This window comes from Triticum aestivum, chromosome 1A (genome assembly GCF_018294505.1).
Source record: "Triticum aestivum cultivar Chinese Spring chromosome 1A, IWGSC CS RefSeq v2.1, whole genome shotgun sequence".
Classification (NCBI taxonomy): domain Eukaryota; kingdom Viridiplantae; phylum Streptophyta; class Magnoliopsida; order Poales; family Poaceae; genus Triticum; species Triticum aestivum.
This window is the reverse complement of record NC_057794.1, coordinates 174,163,167-174,181,003: the sequence shown is the minus strand read 5'-3', so window position 1 is coordinate 174,181,003 and position 17,837 is coordinate 174,163,167. Positions and strand designations below refer to the sequence as shown.

At 42.4% G+C, this 17,837-nt stretch overlaps 1 protein-coding gene across 2 annotated transcripts; it reads right to left on the bottom strand.

The window, feature by feature from the left end:
- Positions 1–8,802: 8,802 nt before the first annotated feature.
- On the bottom strand, positions 8,803–17,466 carry LOC123042401 (transcription initiation factor IIA large subunit). Of its 2 annotated transcripts, none has more exons than XM_044464871.1 (11): positions 17,189–17,466; positions 16,895–17,083; positions 16,633–16,800; positions 16,488–16,542; positions 16,312–16,370; positions 14,389–14,514; positions 9,910–10,041; positions 9,777–9,828; positions 9,481–9,677; positions 9,296–9,379; positions 8,803–9,086 (listed from the first exon to the last, which is right to left on the bottom strand). In XM_044464871.1, the coding sequence occupies exons 1-11, from the start codon at positions 17,306–17,308 to the stop codon at positions 9,063–9,065; spliced, it is 1,206 nt and encodes a 401-aa protein (XP_044320806.1). In that variant the 5' UTR covers positions 17,309–17,466; the 3' UTR covers positions 8,803–9,062. The 2 variants fall into 2 exon arrangements, with proteins under 2 accessions (XP_044320806.1, XP_044320803.1); XM_044464868.1 differs by having other exon boundaries at positions 9,777–9,831; positions 17,189–17,465.
- Between the last annotated feature and the right edge of the window lie 371 nt (positions 17,467–17,837).

Here is a 17,837-nt window from a genome sequence, read left to right as displayed (position 1 = left end):
ACCACGTGATGATCGGGTGTGATAAGCTCTACGTCCATCTACAACGGGTGCAAGCCAGTTTTTGCACACGCAGAATACTCAGGTTAAACTTGACGAGCCTAGCATATGCAGATATGGCCTCGGAACACGGAGACCGAAAGGTCGAGCATGAATCATATAGTAGATATGATCAACATAACGATGTTCACCATTGAAAACTACTCCATCTCACGTGATGATCGGTTATGGTTTAGTTGATTTGGATCACGTAATCACTTAGAGGATTAGAGGGATGTCTATCTAAGTGGGAGTTCTTAAGTAATATGATTAATTGAACTTAAATTTATCATGAACTTAGTACCTGATAGTATCTTGCTTGTTTATGTTGATTGTAGATAGATGGCTCGTGCTGTTGTTCCGTTGAATTTTAATGCGTTCCTTGAGAAAGCAAAGTTGAAAGATGATGGTAGCAATTACACGGACTGGGTCCGTAACTTGAGGATTATCCTCATTGCTGCACAGAAGAATTACGTCCTGGAAGCACCGCTGGGTGCCAGGCCTGCTGCTGGAGCAACGCCAGATGTTATGAATGTCTGGCAGAGCAAAGCTGATGACTACTCGATAGTTCAGTGTGCCATGCTTTACGGCTTAGAATCGGGACTTCAACGACGTTTTGAACGTCATGGAGCATATGAGATGTTCCAGGAGTTGAAGTTAATATTTCAAGCAAATGCCCGGATTGAGAGATATGAAGTCTCCAATAAGTTCTATAGCTGCAAGATGGAGGAGAACAGTTCTGTCAGTGAGCATATACTCAAAATGTCTGGGTATAATAATCACTTGATTCAATTGGGAGTTAATCTTCCGGATGATTGCATCATCGACAGAATTCTCCAATCACTGCCACCAAGCTACAAGAGCTTCGTAATGAACTATAATATGCAAGGGATGAACAAGACTATTCCCGAGCTCTTCGCAATGCTGAAAGCTGCGGAGGTAGAAATCAAGAAGGAGCATCAAGTGTTGATGGTTAACAAGACCACTAGTTTCAAGAAAAAGGGCAAAGGGAAGAAAAAGGGGAACTTCAAGAAGAACGGCAAACAAGTTGCTGCTCAAGAGAAGAAACCTAAGTCTGGACCTAAGCCGGAAACTGAGTGCTTCTACTGCAAGCAGACTGGTCACTGGAAGCGGAACTGCCCCAAGTATTTGGCGGATAAGAAGGATGGCAAGGTGAACAAAGGTATATGTGATATACATGTTATTGATGTGTACCTTACTAGAGCTCGCAGTAGCACCTGGGTATTTGATACTGGTTCTGTTGCTAATATTTGCAACTCGAAACAGGGACTACAGAATAAGCGGGCACTGGCAAAGGACGAGGTGACGATGCGCGTGGGAAACGGTTCCAAAGTCGATGTGATCGCGGTCGGCACGCTACCTCTACATCTACCTTCGGGATTAATATTAGACCTAAGTAATTGTTATTTGGTGCCAGCGTTGAGCATGAACATTATATCTGGATCTTGTTTAATGCGAGACGGTTATTCATTTAAATCAGAGAATAATGGTTGTTCTATTTATATGAGTAATATCTTTTATGGTCATGCACCCTTGAAGAGTGGTCTATTTTTATTAAATCTCGATAGTAGTAATACACATATTCATAATGTTGAAGCCAAAAGATGCAGAGTTGATAATGAAAGTGCAACTTATTTGTGGCACTGTCGTTTAGGTCATATCGGTATAAAGCGCATGAAGAAACTCCATACCGATGGACTTTTGGAACCACTTGATTATGAATCACTTGGTACTTGCGAACCGTGCCTCTTGGGCAAGATGACTAAAACACCGTTCTCCGGTACTATGGAGAGAGCAACAGATTTGTTGGAAATCATACATACCGATGTATGTGGCCCGATGAATATTGAGGCTCGTGGCGGATATCGTTATTTTCTCACCTTCACAGATGATTTAAGCAGATATGGGTATATTTACTTAATGAAACATAAGTCTGAAACATTTGAAAAGTTCAAAGAATTTCAGAGTGAAGTTGAAAATCATCGTAACAAGAAAATAAAGTTTCTACGATCTGATCGTGGAGGAGAATATTTGAGTTACGAGTTTGGCGTACATTTGAAAAACTGTGGAATAGTTTCGCAACTCACGCCACCCGGAACACCACAGCATAATGGTGTGTCCGAACGTCGTAATCGTACTTTACTAGATATGGTGCGATCTATGATGTCTCTTACTGATTTACCGCTATCATTTTGGGGATGTGCTTTAGAGACGGCCGCATTCACGTTAAATAGGGCACCATCAAAATCCGTTGAGACAACGCCTTATGAACTGTGGTTTGGCAAGAAACCAAAGTTGTCATTTCTTAAAGTTTGGGGTTGCGATGCTTATGTGAAAAAGCTTCAACCTGATAAGCTCGAACCCAAATCGGAGAAATGTGTCTTCATAGGATACCCAAAGGAAACTGTTGGGTACACCTTCTATCACAGATCCGAAGGCAAAACATTCGTTGCTAAGAATGGATCATTTCTAGAGAAGGAGTTTCTCTCGAAAGAAGTGAGTGGGAGGAAAGTAGAACTTGACGAGGTAACTGTACCTGCTCCCTTACTGGAAAGTAGTTCATCACAGAAAACTGTTTCAGTGACACCTACACCAGTTAGTGAGGAAGCCAATGATAATGATCATGAAACTTCAGATCAAGATACTACTGAACCGCGTAGATCAACCAGAGTAAGATCCGCACCAGAGTGGTACGGTAATCATGTTCTAGAGGTCATGCTACTAGATCATGATGAACCTACGAACTATGAAGAAGCGATGGTGAGCCCAGATTCCGTAAAGTGGCTTGAAGCCATGAAATCTGAGATGGGATCCATGTATGAGAACAAAGTATGGACTTTGGTTGACTTGCCCGATGATCGGCAAGCAATTGAGAATAAATGGATTTTTAAGAAGAAGACTGACGCTGATGGTAATGTTACTGTCTACAAAGCTCGACTTGTCGCAAAAGGTTTTCGGCAAGTTCAAGGAATTAACTACGATGAGACCTTCTCACCCGTAGCGATGCTTAAGTCCGTCCGAATCATGTTAGCAATTGCCGCATTTTATGATTATGAAATTTGGCAAATGGATGTCAAAACTGCATTCCTGAATGGATTCCTGGAAGAAGAGTTGTATATGATGCAACCAGAAGGTTTTGTCGATCCAAAGGGAGCTAACAAAGTGTGCAAGCTCCAGCGATCCATTTATGGACTGGTGCAAGCCTCTCGGAGTTGGAATAAACGTTTTGATAGTGTGATCAAAGCATTTGGTTTTATACAGACTTTTGGAGAAGCCTGTATTTACAAGAAAGTGAGTGGGAGCTCTGTAGCATTTCTGATATTATATGTGGATGACATATTACTGATTGGAAATGATATAGAATTTCTGGATAGCATAAAGGGATACTTGAATAAAAGTTTTTCAATGAAAGACCTCGGTGAAGCTGCTTACATATTAGGCATTAAGATCTATAGAGATAGATCAAGACGCTTAATTGGACTTTCACAAAGCACATACCTTGACAAAATTTTGAAGAAATTCAAAATGGATCAAGCAAAGAAAGGGTTCTTGCCTGTGTTACAAGGTGTGAAATTGAGTAAGACTCAATGCCCGACCACTGCAGAAGATAGAGAGAAATATGAAAGATGTTCCCTATGCATCAGCCATAGGCTCTATCATGTATGCAATGCTGTGTACCAGACCTGATGTGTGCCTTGCTATAAGTTTAGCAGGGAGGTACCAAAGTAATCCAGGAATGGATCACTGGACAGCGGTCAAGAACATCCTGAAATACCTGAAAAGGACTAAGGATATGTTTCTCGCATATGGAAGTGACAAAGAGCTCATCGTAAAAGGTTACGTTGATGCAAGCTTTGACACTGATCCGGACGATTCTAAATCGCAAACCGGATACGTGTTTACATTAAACGGTGGAGCTGTCAGTTGGTGCAGTTCCAAACAAAGCGTTGTAGCGGGATCTACATGTGAAGCGGAATACATAGCTGCTTCGGAAGCAGCAAATGAAGGAGTCTGGATGAAGGAGTTCATATCCGATCTAGGTGTCATACCTAGTGCATCGGGTCCAATGAAAATCTTTTGTGACAATACTGGTGCAATTGCCTTGGCAAAGGAATCCAGATTTCACAAAAGGACCAAACACATCAAGAGACGCTTCAACTCCATCCGGGATCTAGTCCAGGTGGGAGACATAGAGATTTGCAAGATACATACGGATCTGAATGTTGCAGACCCGTTGACTAAGCCTCTTCCACGAGCAAAACATGATCAGCACCAAAGCTCCATAGGTGTAAGATTCATTACAGTGTAATCTAGATTATTGACTCTAGTGCAAGTGGGAGACTGAAGGAAATATGCCCTAGAGGCAATAATAAATTTATTATTTATTTCCTTATAATCATGATAAATGTTTATTATTCATGCTAGAATTGTATTTACCGGAAACATAATACATGTGTGAATACATAGACAAACAGAGTGTCACTAGTATGCCTCTACTTGACTAGCTCGTTAATCAAAGATGGTTAAGTTTCCTAACCATGAACAATGAGTTGTTATTTGATTAACGAGGTCACATCATTAGTAGAATGATCTGATTGACATGACCCATTCCATTAGCTTAGCACCCGATCGTTTAGTATATTGCTATTGCTTTCTTCATGACTTATACATGTTCCTATGACTATGAGATTATGCAACTCCCGTTTACCGGAGGAACACTTTGGGTACTACCAAACGTCACAACGTAACTGGGTGATTATAAAGGAGTACTACAGGTGTCTCCAATGGTCGATGTTGGGTTGGCGTATTTCGAGATTAGGATTTGTCACTCCGATTGTCGGAGAGGTATCTCTGGGCCCTCTCGGTAATACACATCACATAAGCCTTGCAAGCATTACAACTAATATGTTAGTTGTGAGATGATGTATTACGGAACGAGTAAAGAGACTTGCCAGTAACGAGATTGAACTAGGTATTGGATACCGACGATCGAATCTTGGGCAAGTAACATACCGATGACAAAGGGAACAACGTATGTTGTTATGCGGTCTGACCGATAAAGATCTTCGTAGAATATGTAGGAGCCAATATGGGCATCCAGGTCCCGCTATTGGTTATTGACCGGAGACGTGTCTCGGTCATGTCTACATTGTTCTCGAACCCGTAGGGTCCGCACGCTTAAGGTTACGATGACAGTTATATTATGAGTTTATGCATTTTGATGTACCGAAGGTTGTTCGGAGTCCCGGATGTGATCACGGACATGACGAGGAGTCTCGAAATGGTCGAGACATAAATATTGATATATTGGAAGTCTATGTTTGGACATCGGAAGTGTTCCGGGTGAAATCAGGATTTTATCGGGTTACCGGGAGGTTACCGGAACCCCCCGGGAGCCATATGGGCCATCATGGGCCTTAGTGGAAAGGAGAAAGGGGCAGCCCAAGGGGGCTGCGCGCCTCCCCCCTTCCCCTAGTCCTATTAGGACTAGGAGAGGTGGCCGGCCACCCCTCTCCCTCTTTCCCCCTTGGGAATCCTAGTTGGAATAGGATTGGAGGGGAGTCCTACTCCCGGTAGGAGTAGGACTCCTCCTGCGCCACCTCCTCCTGGCCGGCGCCTCCTCCCCCCTTGGCTCCTTTATATACGGAGGCAGGAGCACCTCTAAACACACAAGTTGACACAAGTTGATCCACGTGATCGATTCCTTAGCCGTGTGCGGTGCCCCCTGCCACCATATTCCTCGATAATACTGTAGCGGAGTTTAGGCGAAGCCCTGCTGCTGTAGTTCATCAAGATCGTCACCACGCCGTCATGCTGACGAAACTCTTCCCCGACACTTTGCTGGATCGGAGTCCGGGGATCGTCATCGAGCTGAACGTGTGCTCGAACTCGGAGGTGCCGTAGTTTCGGTGCTTGATCGGTTGGATCGTGAAGACGTACGACTACTTCCTCTACGTCGTGTCATTGCTTCCGCAGTCGGTCTGTGTTGGGTACGTAGACAACACTCTCCTCTCGTTGCTATGCATCACATGATCCTGTGTGCGCGTAGGAAAATTTTTGAAATTACTACGAAACCCAACAGTTCGGGTAGCCGGACTCCAGGACTATGAAGATACAAGATTGAAGAATTTGTCCCGTGTCCGGATGGGACTTTCCTTGACGTGGAAGGCAAGTTTGGTGATGCGGATATTCAAGATCTCCTATCATTGTAACCGACTCTATGTAACCTTAACCCTATCCGGTGTCTATATAAACCGGAGGGTTGTAGTCCGTAGGCAATCAACTCCATATACAACAATCATACCATAGGCTAGCTTCTAGGGTTTAGCCTCCTTGATCTCGTGGTAGATCTACTCTTGTACTACCCATATCATCAATATTAATCAAGCAGGACGTAGGGTTTTACCTCCATCAAGAGGGCCCGAACCTGGGTAAAACATCGTGTTCCCTACCTCCTGTTACCATCCGGCCTAGACGCACAGTTCGGGACCCCCTACCCGAGATCCGCCGGTTTTGACACCGACACCGGCCATCACGCGCCCGTGGCAAACGGCAACCTTCAGGTCGCGTGACAGTTCAGTGGCATGAGCATGCTCTCCCCTGATTGATTTTGTATGGTAGATTTTGTTGTGGCGCGGGGGCAGCACCCATGAGTGTTGTGTACATGTTCAATATGCATAACAGCTTGTCTGGTGACTTCCTCACCTAATGGTCAGATACAATTTTAGCGACAGTGAATAAACGCATAATAGGTTTGTTATCTGCTTTTGAATGTTCATAATGTGTAAAATGATTCAATTTTACTATGATTTTGCTTGAGAAGTTGAATCTGCAAAGTCTTGAGAACATTTACTATATACTCCAACACTGCAGGCCAAGTCTTGATGGATTTCCAATGTGCTTCTGGCCTCCCAATTTTTTTCGTCATGCAGCTGCTCCCCATCTCCCTGCGTGGTCCCATGATGGTTTGACTAGGCGCTGCCTTGACGGCTGAGCGTGTGCTGTCCATGTTAGCCGGCTCCTCCACCCAGGCGCCAGTAAGGACACTGCTTTATCCGAACCGATTGTCACGACCATGCGCAGGTACACACACATGTGCTCCCCTACCACCACTGCACTGATTTAAGGCAAAATCCAATTGGGAGGTATTGATAGGCACCAATGTGTTCTTGGTTGAGTTCCCATGTCTTGCATTACGTTGATCCTTTTGGTAAGATCAAAATGAACAAGTTGAACATCACTTGCCCAAAAAAGTTGAATGCCATGCTACATTATTCCCAATTTTGTAAAATTGATCATAATACTCCTGCTATCATGTCATGTTTGCTAATACTTATTGAGTTGTAAAACGATGTTTTCAGATTATAAGCTAGCCCTTCTTATTATGTTTGAGAAGATCGATAATACCCATTACATTACTACAATGGTGTAATATGTCTTGATATGCCTTTTTGTTTTTGGTTATTTTTTAGAACTTTTAGTACATGTCTTTATCAAGGCTAGAACTTCTGACAACTTTGAAGCAAGAAAGTTCAGAGAAATTGTTCCATGGAATAGCTAAATGATAATACTACTATTCATTTATGATTGATTGCAACATACAGAGATAGATATATTGAAGCTTGTAATGGCTAACAGCCAAAATTATGAATCTGTTCTTGATACTCTTTTTCTCTTTTCTTAATATCATCATATACAAATTAGAAGGTTTCTAACATCTGCATATTTCAGGTTTCAGAGAAGGTAGAGAAAGTGATGTTCAGACATTTCAGTGCAGCAACAGCAACACCTCCAAGTTGAGAAATATGCTCCTATTTATCCTTCTTTGCTAGTTGTGTTCCTCCACTGGGACCATTGTTGTGCTCTGAACTTCAGAGTTTTCATACACACAATGATGATTCAGTCAAAAATCTCTAGGAAGAAAATTATTTCGACAAGATTCACTCTACTGTGCCTATCGCGGTCCTTTGGATTATATCGAAGCGCATGAACTCCAAGCTCTTCTGCGATATTTTTTAGGAATTGCACATTACTGCTAGCAAGATTGCTGATGATCTTATGTTGTGGTCCAACAGGTATTCAAATGAAATTAAGAAAGGGCTCCTTAGAAATTGGAGCACTATGTTATATCACCTATCTGTGAGATTGTAATTTTGTCCCTCCTCTTCTCTGAAGTCTGGACTGAAAGTTATGTGGTTCTCTACTACTCGAAGAAAGGTAAATAGTCTTTTATGTGATTTAATTTTCCATTTGAATAAACACTGTGTCAATTATACAAGATGTCCATGCATGTCTTGTCTTCAGGTAATGGAAAGAACACTATGACAAGGCCACACTTCTGCATAGGTAATGGAAAGAACAATATGACAAGGCCACACTTCTGCATCTACCGTGACATTCTTGTGACCATATTGTGAGTTAAGTATAATAATATTTGTTCTCTATTGAATTTGCTATGGAGCGGAGCAAGTTATCTAAAAGAGGGAGGGATTATAGACATTTCATTCATGCCGTAGTTAAAAATAGAGATAGAAATAGAACGATGGGTGTAGATGAAAAAGAGCCATTACCCTTGCTTAAGAGTTAGGAGCATATGTTTTTTTGTGGGAGGATTGGGAATTGAGGATTCGGTGAGAGATTGATCGATTATTTATATGTATATGTTGTGTGAACTATATTTATTTTTCCGTGGCAACGCACGGGCACCTTACTAGTATCACCTATAATAGGACGGGAAAAGGATGATTTATGAGATACGATCGTTCCACCAGCTTTAAGTGAGCATCTCAAGAAAATATCCACAACCGTCCCAACTGTACCATTTTTACAGTGACATGAGTTATGGTAAACAAACCAACTGGGTGAAGCAAGCCTCAACAGGAAAACATGACACATGATCATAGTGCCAAACTCGCCACAGCACCAGCCTTTTGTCACCTTTCCTTCCTTATGTTAAAGACAAGTAGATACAGCAGGCACCTAAAATATCATCTTTACCATGAAATTCAAAAATCAAACTCTCCTGAAGCCTGCAAACAGTAACGCAGAGTCAGCAAGAAGAGCATTGCATCAAGTGAAGAGCACTGAAGAATTATAACTTGTTGCTTACAAAGTCCAGGTGTGTGACCAAGTAGCAAGAAACAACAGTTCAATTGCTCAATCATGTTTGTATCACGACAGATCCAAAGATCAGGAAATCATACATTCACAAGTTTGACCAAAACATTATGATACCCACCTTGTTGAATAGAACATCTCTGCCATTCAAATGCATGATTCCATCCTTCAAAGTGCACTTCCAGCGATTCTTTGTCCTTGTTACCTAGTAAACCAGCAAAAGAGATAAGACATAAGGGCCTGAAACTAGAGGTAAAGCAGATACTGTTGAGCCAACATTATCTAATAAAAAGGAAGCAGTATTACTTTGTCGAATTGTGCAAGGACAAGGTGCTGCGTGTTAGGTTCCTCATCGCCATCCTGTAAGTCATCTATCTCGTCATCGTCATCATCATCTTCATTAAGAGGAGGTTCATCATCATCATCATCATCATCATCATCACCCGCCGTATCGTTTCTTGGCTTTGGTGTTGCAACAGCAGGTGTGGGAGTTCGATATTCCGCTAACACATCAAAATATGACTGATAAGAACACTCGACACATAAAAAAAATTTATGTGTTTAAGGTCCAGAACGATGTCCACAATTCATGAGAAACTTACAAGATTCCCCAGGGGTATTGTAGTCTTCGGTTGGAACTCCTGGGAAGAAAAACTGCTGAAACATAAAAGAATCATGTTTAGTCAAAGAATCTGAAGATGCAAGATAGACTGATCGAGGTCTCGAGTTATATACATCGTTATAATCATCTTGTATCCCGTCCTGTTGAGGAAGAAGTGGTGGTATTGTGCTTTCTTCGATAGAAAGTGTCTTCGTTACTGATTCTTGCTTGTTCATGATGGAATTCCACACCTGTTGTGCGTTATCCTAAATAAAGACCCAAAAAAGGAGGATGAACTTCCGAAAACGAACACAAATAGAAACTCAGTATTAGCACCAAGGGCATGTACAATGGTGCTATCTTAGGAGTGCCACGTAGGATAAATGATGAGGTGGAGGAGAGAGAACTCATAATAAAAGGCTTGTCTTCTCTTATTTAAGAGGAGACAAGAGATGAAATCTTAGCATAATATGTCTCACCGTGTTTTTAGGAATAGCTAGTTATTGAAGATAAGGCTAAGAGATGACCCATTGTAGATATATTTTTTTGTCATATCTAAATTACATGCAAGACTCAAGATAAGACTATCTTATCAACCATTGTACATGCCCTAAGTTCATTGACGTGTTAGCGTTGACAATACGTCAGCGTCCAGTATTAGCACTAAGCAATAGGGAGCTTTTTCAGGAAGCTCCAAGACATTTAGAAAAAGTAGAGAAACATTTAGAAAAAGTAGAGAAATCTGAAATCCAAATTTGAACATTTGTGCTAAAATAGTAAATACAGAGTGTCTGGTGATGTACTAATATATTAGCATAAAGATGGATGAAGTGTGGGCCTGCATGCCAAAAATTGCCAGCTTAGATACTATCCTTTGATCCTTCAGTGGTTAAACATAACATATATCAACCAGATTAGTTGCAATTCTCTTTAAAATTAAGTTCATCATGTCATTTTCATAATTTAGCAGGCACTTCAGGAAAAACATTCGTGCAACATCCTAGTAAAATACACTGAACATATTAATATGTGAAGTGATTGGGAACTTAATCTAGGACCAAAAAATATTAGGTTTACAGATGATGAACTAGCACATAACAAAAATTATTAAACAGCCAACTTATGAGGTATCACTATATTATTCACCTGGCAACTAGATGACATATAAATCTAGACTATTCAAATCAAATTAGAGGTAGTAACAAGTTGAGGAAAATGAAATTGTTGTCATCGATATAGCATTGGATTGGGGGTTTTGTGAGCTTAGGTATTTGGTACAAATTGAAGTAAATACTAAAGCTCACACAAAAGAATGTTCCCAACTCAAACAGGCCCATAGGTAACAAACTCAATGAACTTAGTCCATAATCATAATAATACCAGTTGTCAATTAACTAAGGGCCCGTTTGGATACAAAGTATTTCTGAAATACTATGTTTTTTATAAAAAGCTGTAGTATTAAATACTTCTAGGCCCTGCTTGATAACAAAGTATTTTCTAAGTATACTGAGAATACTATATATTTATCTAAGTATCATAGTCTTAATTACTGAACCATGTTTGGCTATCCCAAAAACCTAGGTACTAATACTAGAGTATTTCCAAAAATCAGGGTATTTCCTCTTTCTAAAATAAAGAATCCCAGCAAGCAAAAATAAAAAGAGCATGTCACACGTTATTTTCTTTGCTAGCTACTCGCAACAACTCGGCCTTCGTCCCATGTTGACACCACCGACCTCTCGTCTCTAGAGATGTCACTGTTGGCAGCCATGGAGAAACTAAGAGACAGCAGCTGAGAGAACAAAGATGAGCCCATTGTCCTTTATCCTCCCTCCTCCTGCCTCCGTGACGTTCCCCCTCATGCATGTCCATTCGCTCAGCTCCGTTCATGGTGTGGTGGCGTCTCAGCGCAGCTGTTTGTAGGACTACACGGTAGGCCCAGCACCCCATGGTGCAACTCCACCGTGGGCGCCATATGATGCCTCCGTGCCAGCCGAGACGAATGGAACCACACCTTGCTCACCAAAAATCAAGCAGCAAGAATACAATCCTATTCAGTCGCGCGAATTTATCATTGCCGCAATTCCACGTACAAGATAGTCAGGTTGCTTACGTCCCAAGAGCAAGCGCATGCGGCTGTCAGATCCAATGCAGGGCGTCAAGCTTGGTCATGCGGTTCTAGTCACGCGCAGCTCCTGATGCCCCTGGACAGTGACGCAGAAAAAGGCCAAGCCGTTCCCGCTCCCATCCACAGACAGCTTCGCCACCTGTTGCACTGCCAGCTATGCCATCAGGTCCTAGCTCCTCGCGCTGCATGTTGTGGTACTTCGACTGCATCCTCCCCTTTGGAGAGTGTAACACCGAGCTTGTGCATGGCGCATCCAGTTTAGCCGTTTAGTAAGTGCATGGTTGTACTAGTTTGTTCATGCCGGTGCTTTGTGCATGGCCGTTTAGCAGTTTACAATGCCTAGCTAGCTAGCAACACGCACGTTTGCAACTGCTTCAAACAGCTGTTAGCTAATTTTACGTTTTTCCATACACGCTCTTACAAAAAGGCCCACAGTATTCACAATAATCCAAAATACCCTGTTATGTCAAAACCGTGATATTTTGTACCTACAGGCTAAATTACTGTAGTTTTTCTAATACTTTTTTTTTTCAATACTTTGCTATCGAAACATAGCCTAGTGTTTCTATACTTTGTGGTTTTTCAATACTTTGCTATCAAAAACATAGCCTAGTTTGGTAACACAGTTTTTTCAAAGCCATAGTAAATCGAAACCTAAGGTTTCCAATGTGTGGGCAATGAATACTACGATAAAAACCATTGTTTTTCTCAGTTTTGGCATAACCACCGATGCCATAGTAATTCAAAACCTAAGGTTTCCAATGTGTGCGCAATGAATACCTTAGGCCTTAGCTTTGACTTGCTGCACCTAACTCAGCTACACTCAATGAACTGATCTGCGTGTAGAAACGGCCGCCCCATGCATGCAGCTATGCCATGCACTAAAAGTTCTCTCCTAGCCGGGGCAAAATCATTTGTGCATGTAAGTGCACCTATGGACATATAGAATCACTACGCTAGCTAGCCTTTAGCCTGATGCGTATGAGTGTGCTCCAACGATCAATCGATCTACTCCATGGGCAAGCTTCATTTGAGTCATGTGCTACTCCCGTAATCAGCAGCCCGCGACCTGATAAAAGTGTGTAAGGTCGTTGGATAGTAGCGTGTGCTGTCATCCCAACCGACAGTGGTGTCCGTAGAAAAACTAATCACCTAAAAATGAAACACCTAATAACAGGAGATGGATTATACTTCATTTAACAGATAGATTGACAGACAAAGGAGATGGCAATCGCATCTGAGATCTTCTGATCTGGACATAGAAGGCAACGTCAACAGGCTGAGCGCACTGCCCCACGATTTTTATCGGTTCGGTTTAGAAAAAAGAGGCCCGGGCCTCTTTTTCAGATACCACAAAAATATTACGGTACGAGAGCAACCTGGGATTTCTTTCATCCAAACACCTCAAAGCATTTAATATACTCTCTCCATCCAAATATATAGGGCCTAATACGGTTTTCGGGGTTACCTTTGACTATGGGTTAGAGTAATGTTATATGACATGCATGTTACACAAAACATACTGTTATATTCGTATGTGAAAGAAGTTTCTAATTATATAATTTTTACATCATACATCTCATCATATATTACTAATCTTATCGATGGCCAAAGGCAACATTGAAAAATGAATTAGGCCCTATATATCTGGATGGAGGGAATAAAAGTTTTCACAAAACCATGCTATTCACAAAAAACTGTAAAAATGCTTTGCATCATGTTGGCCTCTCACGTCCATTGTGTCTCTTCTGGGCTTAGGTCATAAGGCATGGTTAACCATGCACTCTCGTGATGTTTCACGGTACTAATTAATTCATTTCTTTCCTAACTATAGCATGTACCATAAGTTATGAGATATGTCAATTTCTGTTCTTTGCAGTCACAGCCAGTCTATGCACAGGGTCAAAATTGGTTCTGTGGCCTTGTATGCGTATACGCATTGAATCGACAGAGTGAGTTGTGTGTGTCTCTTACCTCGGTTGGTTACACAGATTCGATGCTGATTACAAACAAGATACTTTGATTAAGATATGTAACCATGAATTGTGATACTAATGTTCTTTTAATATACCGGTGTTAACACACAAGCTAAGCCAAATTGTGCACGTTATCACATGAAATTATTTGAATTCCTTTCAACGGTTAGTTGTTAACATAATATAAAACAAAACATAACACTCTACTTAATACAACAATTGCCAAACACCCATTGGTTTTTCCAATAGTGTAGATTGCTGTAGTGTCACCCATTGGTTTTCCCAATAGTGTAAATTACTGTAGTGTCTCTATACCGTGGCATTCCATGCCTGCATGTTAAAATATTGTGGTTTTCGGATAACGTTGTTTCTAAACCACCTTCCATCCAAACAAACTCTAATATTATAGTAACACAAATAAAACAGTCCCTCTATCATCAACTATCCACCCCGCACGTTCATAGTAATTAAGAAGTGAAAAAAATATTATAAAGAATTTTGAACAGTACCTTTGACCCCACAAATTCGGCAACCTGGTCTGCACATCCATCCTGTTGTGGCACAAATGAACCAGAAGGAAGCTGATCAGGATATTCATCCCTCTTCCGTTTTCCAGAAGACATCATCAGAAAATCCTACAAATTGAAATGAACTACACATAAATGCATATAGCATATATAGTGGAAATCAGGATTCTGATAATACTATTTTATTATGGATTCAACACTTCTGTCATTAGCTGATAATCCGGCAACTTGGATTACAACGATTCAGCAAAGATAAAATTCATGGTCTAAAGCTGCAATCGATCCATAACTAGTTTCACACGTTTGTGTGATAACTGCATGTAGTTGATATGTATTTTTACATGTGTACATCATTTCAATGTTCTTGCTAAAGAAATGTTGAGCTTCAGAAGTTGCATATATGATGGAGGTACATTTGAGAACACATAACTAGCAACAAAACAAGTGAAACTTCATTTCATTATAAATAGAGCCGTCAAAATTGCTCTGCCAAATAACAACATGCAGACTGACACCAGTATACAAAGCATTATGAAAAATCCTATGGATCTTCGTTTCACCATATGCCAAGCTAAATCCACTTTGTTTTCATTTGCCTATCACAACCCAAAGGTCAGGAACAATAAAAGCAGCAACATAGAAAATAGATGCTTTACTACTTGACTATTAGACTGTTATGACATCAACAAGACATGGTGCCATTAGAGTAATGTGCTATGTGTGCAAACTTATGGTGCAATTATTTCAAATATACTGTGGTACAAATGACGCAGGTGAAGAAGCTAGTAAAATATATAGTTGGTATTGTGGAAGGATCATCAGCCAATATTCCTAAATATCATTCAGACAGAGCAATAAGCACAAGTTCTATTGTTCCTTCCAGACTGAAAGAGCCAACACAATTGTCAGATAGCTAGTAACCGACGTGTCCTTTTTTTGGTGGAAGTTATTAATGTGCTGAGAACTCCAGATATGTGGGTTACCTAAGAAGCACCGATACAGAGATACAGACACGGCAATACAACTACGGTGACACGGGATACGGCATTTTTTGATAACAGCAATTCGGCGATACATCAGGGTATATTAAGTATTTAGAAAAATAGACATCATGCAATAAATATTTAAAGATAATTTTTAGATGAGAGATTTTTTTAGTTATATGTTGTCGCATTTCTATTGATTAAAGACTTTGAGCAGTCCACTCAGAGCCCATGTAGCTCTCTGGCCTCCGATGCCCATGTAAGGCCCAATTCCAGAAAACCCTAGACTAGTAGCTCTCCAGCCATTTCCTACTTCCCATTCTCGTACTCCTTTTCTCCAGCCGCCTGCAGAGAGGAGAAGAAACGACCGCACCACCGCATGTACCTTCTTGCATCGGCAGCTTCCATCACCATCTCTAAGTCTGCCCAAATCTTCTTCCTCGCTGACCGCTGCAGTCCCCATCTTTCTCCCTGCCCGGAGCTTCTCCCTCATCAGTCACCTTGCAATCTTCCTCCGCCGGGATGTTCTTCCTCCGCACGGTTGCCATCGGCAGGAGAATTGGGCAGTGGCATGGCCGCTGGAGGCTGGCTGCCGAGTCCCCACCATGTCCACACCGTGTGTAGGCCAGAGCCCGATTTAATTTCGTTTTTTAATTCAAAAAAGATAGGATACTGCAGGATACACGTATCACGTGTCCCCCCTGTATCAGGACGGACAATCGGCAGTTTTGGCCTTCTTTCTTTTCACACAGGCAACAATTGGGAATAAAACAGACCAGTGCTTTGTAGCTAACTACAGTATAGAATAGTAACCCAATAGAAAAAACCAGCAGGACCAATGTCTCTGAAAACAGAACAGATATTAATAACTGGTGAAAAGGAAGAAAAGAAAGTACAACAGTGCTGTAAGCTCATCCTTCACCTTAGTCAATGGCTGAGGTTGCATCATCCGGTCTGGGTCCTCACGGCTCTCCTCGTAAGCTGTACATCAATTAAAATTGTCCAAACCATCATTGCTTTCCTCGATCAATATTGCTCCAACCAGACAAAGATGAAGGTCATGCCGAGAACAAGAAGGGGCATAACATAGGCACATACCAACGTTCACATCAACCCCCAGTGGTCTCTGATTCATCCAGGGCGATGGAGGTTGCTGCAAAACAAACTTCCAAACATCAATCTCAACTAAAACAAACAAAATCACCTCCACACACAAACCAGAAAAGGTACAAATTCACTTTACCATGTAAGGGCTTGGTCGGCCAGTTTTTGGATCAGACCCATTCATCCCCATCCCGTTTCTCATGTCACTGATCGGCGATGGGGCATAGTCCGACGGCCCCGTGGGTATGTTATACATCCCTGTATCAATCCCTGGAAGTGGTGTCTGGATCGGGGTCTGCAGCGGCGTCTGCAACCAAATACAACCAACCCCATCAACACCCTGCATGTCGACCACATAGATCGCGGCCAATTTGGAGGATAATCGAGGGATTTTGCCTCACCGGTGGGAACAGCATGTCGGCGGTTGGGGTGGCGTACTCCTCGGACGTAGCCTCGTAGGGCACGTTGAGGTCGTGCACGGGTGGAGTCGCGCCAGCACCAGGAGCGCCTCCAGCGGAAGCGGGGGGAGCCCTGTTGCGGTCGATGTTCCCTGAGATTGCGCCACAGTGCAGCATCTTCATTTCCCAGAGCTAGGGTTTTCAGCCGGATCGGAAAGGCAACCGTCAAATCGCACAAATTAACCAGCAATTCGAGAGGTATTAGTACAAGGGGCTCGACAAATCGGCAGAACTTACAGCCTGGAGCTCGTTGAGGACGGCATCGCCAACACCGTAGGTAATGAAGTCCTCACGAACCTTGGCGACGACGTCGTCGATGACGGAGATGTAGACGGTGGACACGTTGCCGCTGGCCATGGCGGCGGCGGTGCCTAGGGTTAGGGTTTGCGTGGGAGGTAGCGACGGCGAGGGGGGCTGCAGCTCGGAGAGAGGGGAAACGGGGAGGAGGAGGCGGACGAGACGGATGGGGAATTAAGGAGAGAATATAAATAGGTTTGCAATCCGGTGGCGGCACGTGGCCGGGGTATTTGTAGCCCCTCTCCGCCACTGGCTGTGCCAGTGCACCGCCTCGGGGAGTTTCGGAAAAGGACACATGTTCGTTCGTGGTCCGTTGTGACTCGCGCTTCTAACATTTTTTTTTAGGGAAAGACTCGCGCTTCTAACAGCGTGTTTGGAGAAAGGGCATGGGAATTCTTAAGGCCTCGTTTGATACAAGGGAATTGAGAGGGTTTTAAGAGGATTAACCCCGCGGGGCCAGAAACCTCGTGAAAGTTGAACGGCTCATTTGTTTCGTGTGGTTTTCATAGCTCATCCCTTTCGATCGCCGTCGAACCCCTTCTATCCACGCGGTTCTCAGCCCTCGAGGGGGGACTTGAGGATTTGGAGG